This window comes from Sinocyclocheilus rhinocerous, unplaced genomic scaffold (assembly GCF_001515625.1).
Source record: "Sinocyclocheilus rhinocerous isolate Xijiao unplaced genomic scaffold, SAMN03320098_v1.1 scaffold100, whole genome shotgun sequence".
In the NCBI taxonomy this organism is placed as follows: domain Eukaryota; kingdom Metazoa; phylum Chordata; class Actinopteri; order Cypriniformes; family Cyprinidae; genus Sinocyclocheilus; species Sinocyclocheilus rhinocerous.
This window is the reverse complement of record NW_015624543.1, coordinates 1,049,480-1,052,313: the sequence shown is the minus strand read 5'-3', so window position 1 is coordinate 1,052,313 and position 2,834 is coordinate 1,049,480. Positions and strand designations below refer to the sequence as shown.

At 38.6% G+C, this 2,834-nt stretch overlaps 1 protein-coding gene across 1 annotated transcript in view; it reads right to left on the bottom strand.

The window, feature by feature from the left end:
• The window catches only part of LOC107741929 (protein AF-10-like), a 53,319-nt gene that overhangs the window by 21,354 nt on the left and 29,131 nt on the right, over positions 1–2,834 (bottom strand). The window contains exon 9 of the mRNA XM_016554749.1: positions 1,436–2,086. Within this exon, the coding sequence (XP_016410235.1) occupies positions 1,436–2,086 (651 nt within the window). The remainder of the gene's footprint in view (positions 1–1,435; positions 2,087–2,834) is intronic.

The window sequence follows — 2,834 nt, the reverse complement described above, 5'->3', positions numbered from 1 at the left end:
TAATCACCGTAGTACTACAATGAAGCGCTTACTGCAGCGCAACTCAACCAAATGCATCTTATACGAGATAAATAATATATACACGATATATATAAACCGGCTGAAATGTTCTGAAATCATTTGTACCCTACCTGATCGAAAAAATCCAGTCTTTCACTCTGCCTGTGTCAATTTGAGTCTTGTTAAAGTTTTAAATCCCTGCAGCCAAGATGCTCCTCTGTCGATCACGGGTTATGGAAAGTGAAACTTAACTTAAATCTATAGGGGTGGTTGGATTTATTCAAGCACGTTAAAATATTTATTTGAAGCTTCTTTCTTTTCAGATTCTTATTTACAGCATTATTTTAATAGGCTGTACATTAACTTATTGGGAGAAAACCAGTGCTGCTATGTGAAATCAGACATTTGAGCACCCCCCATATAGTCAAAATGGCATGATCATAACACCCCGCGAATATTCGACTGTGAGATTGGTATTCGAATCAGGCTCCTCCTATCGAAGCATCAAATCTATTCAGGGTCACCCCTTATATATATATATATAAAAAAAACAACAACATGGGCAACAAAGGACCTCAAAGTCAACACGAAACGATGTTTACAACCCTTTTTAAGTCTGTAATATGATGCATTTTAGAACGAAATGAACTTGATCAGCTAAAGTGGTCTCAATAGGGCAGATAGTTAAAAAACAAGAAAGGTTGGTGACGTCAGCTGAAAGTCACTTGAAAGCAAAGATGAAAACACATTGTCTTTGGAATAATGCATACTAGGGATGCACAATACAGCAGTCCAAACTGGTTTGTTTTTATTAATAGATTTTTTTTAAATGTATCAGTCGATATATGCCTATATATGCCTAAATTCATGTTCAGCATTGAAAACTAGTTTTCGTTGATCGTGATCAAGTCACGAATATTAATCACAGTCATTTCATTTGAGAAATTTCTTTCTTTTTCTTTTATTTTTGATTTCATCAGTATTACTGCTGTTTCATGTAAGCACCACGAAAACACAAGGAAGAAATGTATCCATCTAAGCGCAAAATTCCTGGGGATTTAAACTCTTGACATCTGGCAACCACAAGCATTAAAGCTTGTTGAGCAGTAAAACTTGTTAATGCAAGATATCAGAAATGTCAAGTGGAAAAAAAACGTTTCAGGATAAATAACCAGCAAGACAATATCATAGATGCCTATGCTTAATTGTGAGAAGCAGAAATTGTAATTACAATTAAAATATGATTAATCGTGCAGCCCTAAATCATTCTAATCCCTGATATGCACAGATGAATAATTCACAATAAAAAGGGTCCATTTTAATTTCATGTTGACTTTAAGATAGTACACCGTTGCAAAACAAACAAAATATGGATGGCATCTACCCTGACTAAGATCTATTGTTGATTGTACAGCACATATTTTTCTCTGCTCACCTGGTCCAGCAGGTGGGGAGCTGACAGTCATACCCTGTAAGCTTCCATTCCTGAGGAGGGATGGGGACTTCTGAATCCCCAGACTGCTGCTACCAGCACCCACTGCTCCCACACCTCCTGTACTGCTGACTGCACTCCCGCGGCAGGCCATGGTGCTCATAGAGGATGGCGAGGGGGAAGTGGATGAGGGCATTGTGGACCCGTGCTCTCCCGTATCAGTGGTTTTACTGTCCTGGGTGGTGAAGCACGGTCCATACCGGTTCCTCCAGTTCCCTCTCTTCTTCTTCTTCCCGCCATCCTCGCCAATAGATGAAGACGATGTCGCAGAAGAAGAGGATGAGGAGGGCTGGGGTCTTTTGTAGCCTGCCGAGGCCAGGCCTCCCAGCTCTCCGGCTGGGTGACAGTTTTCGTAATGCTTGCTTGAGCTGGAGCTTTGGGGGAGGGACATCATGCTGAAGGTGTTGAGAGCCACCATGCCTTCAGAGGCTGCGCTTTCTGCACCACCCTTCATGTGGCAACGGCTAAAGGATGGAGGTGTGTACGAGTCACCGGCTCTTAGGCTGGGATCAGAGAAGCTGAGGAAATCAGATGTGGGCTGAACCACAGACCCACTAGTGGCTGATTTACTGCTGCTGTTGCCTAATAAAAGACCTGAGAGAGAAAAAGGAAGACATAAAGATGAAAGCACACCTTAATATCACAACCACATTGACAGAGAGACAGCATAAACCAACAGAGAGGTGGCATGCGGTCATAAAACTAAGACCTTTTTGCAGCCACAATGTTTAAATAAACAAAAACACAGCATAGCTGGAGCACCGCACAGGACAACAGCACTCATCATCTTTACTAAGAGCTTGTAATGCTGTAGCACAAAAACGATCAATTCTGTGCAGAATAGTCGAAAAACGTTTGCCATATTATACGCTATCATCAAAAATATCTGTTTTTTTTAAATATTTTGAAATGTGATTTATTCCTGTGATGGCAAAGCTTTTCAGTCATTACTCTTACTTACATAATCCTTCAGAAATCATTTTAATATGCAAATTTGGTGCTCAAGAAACATTTCTTATAATAAATGCTGAAAAAGGTTGTGATGCTTAATATTTTTGTTAAATTCATGACACATATTTTCAAGATTTTTTGATGACTAGAAAGTTCAAATAATCAGCATGTATTTAAAATAGAACATTAAAAATGTATGTCCTAATATCTTTTTAAAAAATCTAAATGTTTGAGGTATACCAATTTCAGGTATTTTGTGAATAACTAATTTAGTTATCCAAAATGAATACCAAAAAACCCTCTCCAAAATGTGGAATTACTTGACAGTCATTTTTTATTTTTTTTGTCCTGATCTATTAATTTATTCAAAAATATATTGACTTGACTTCAC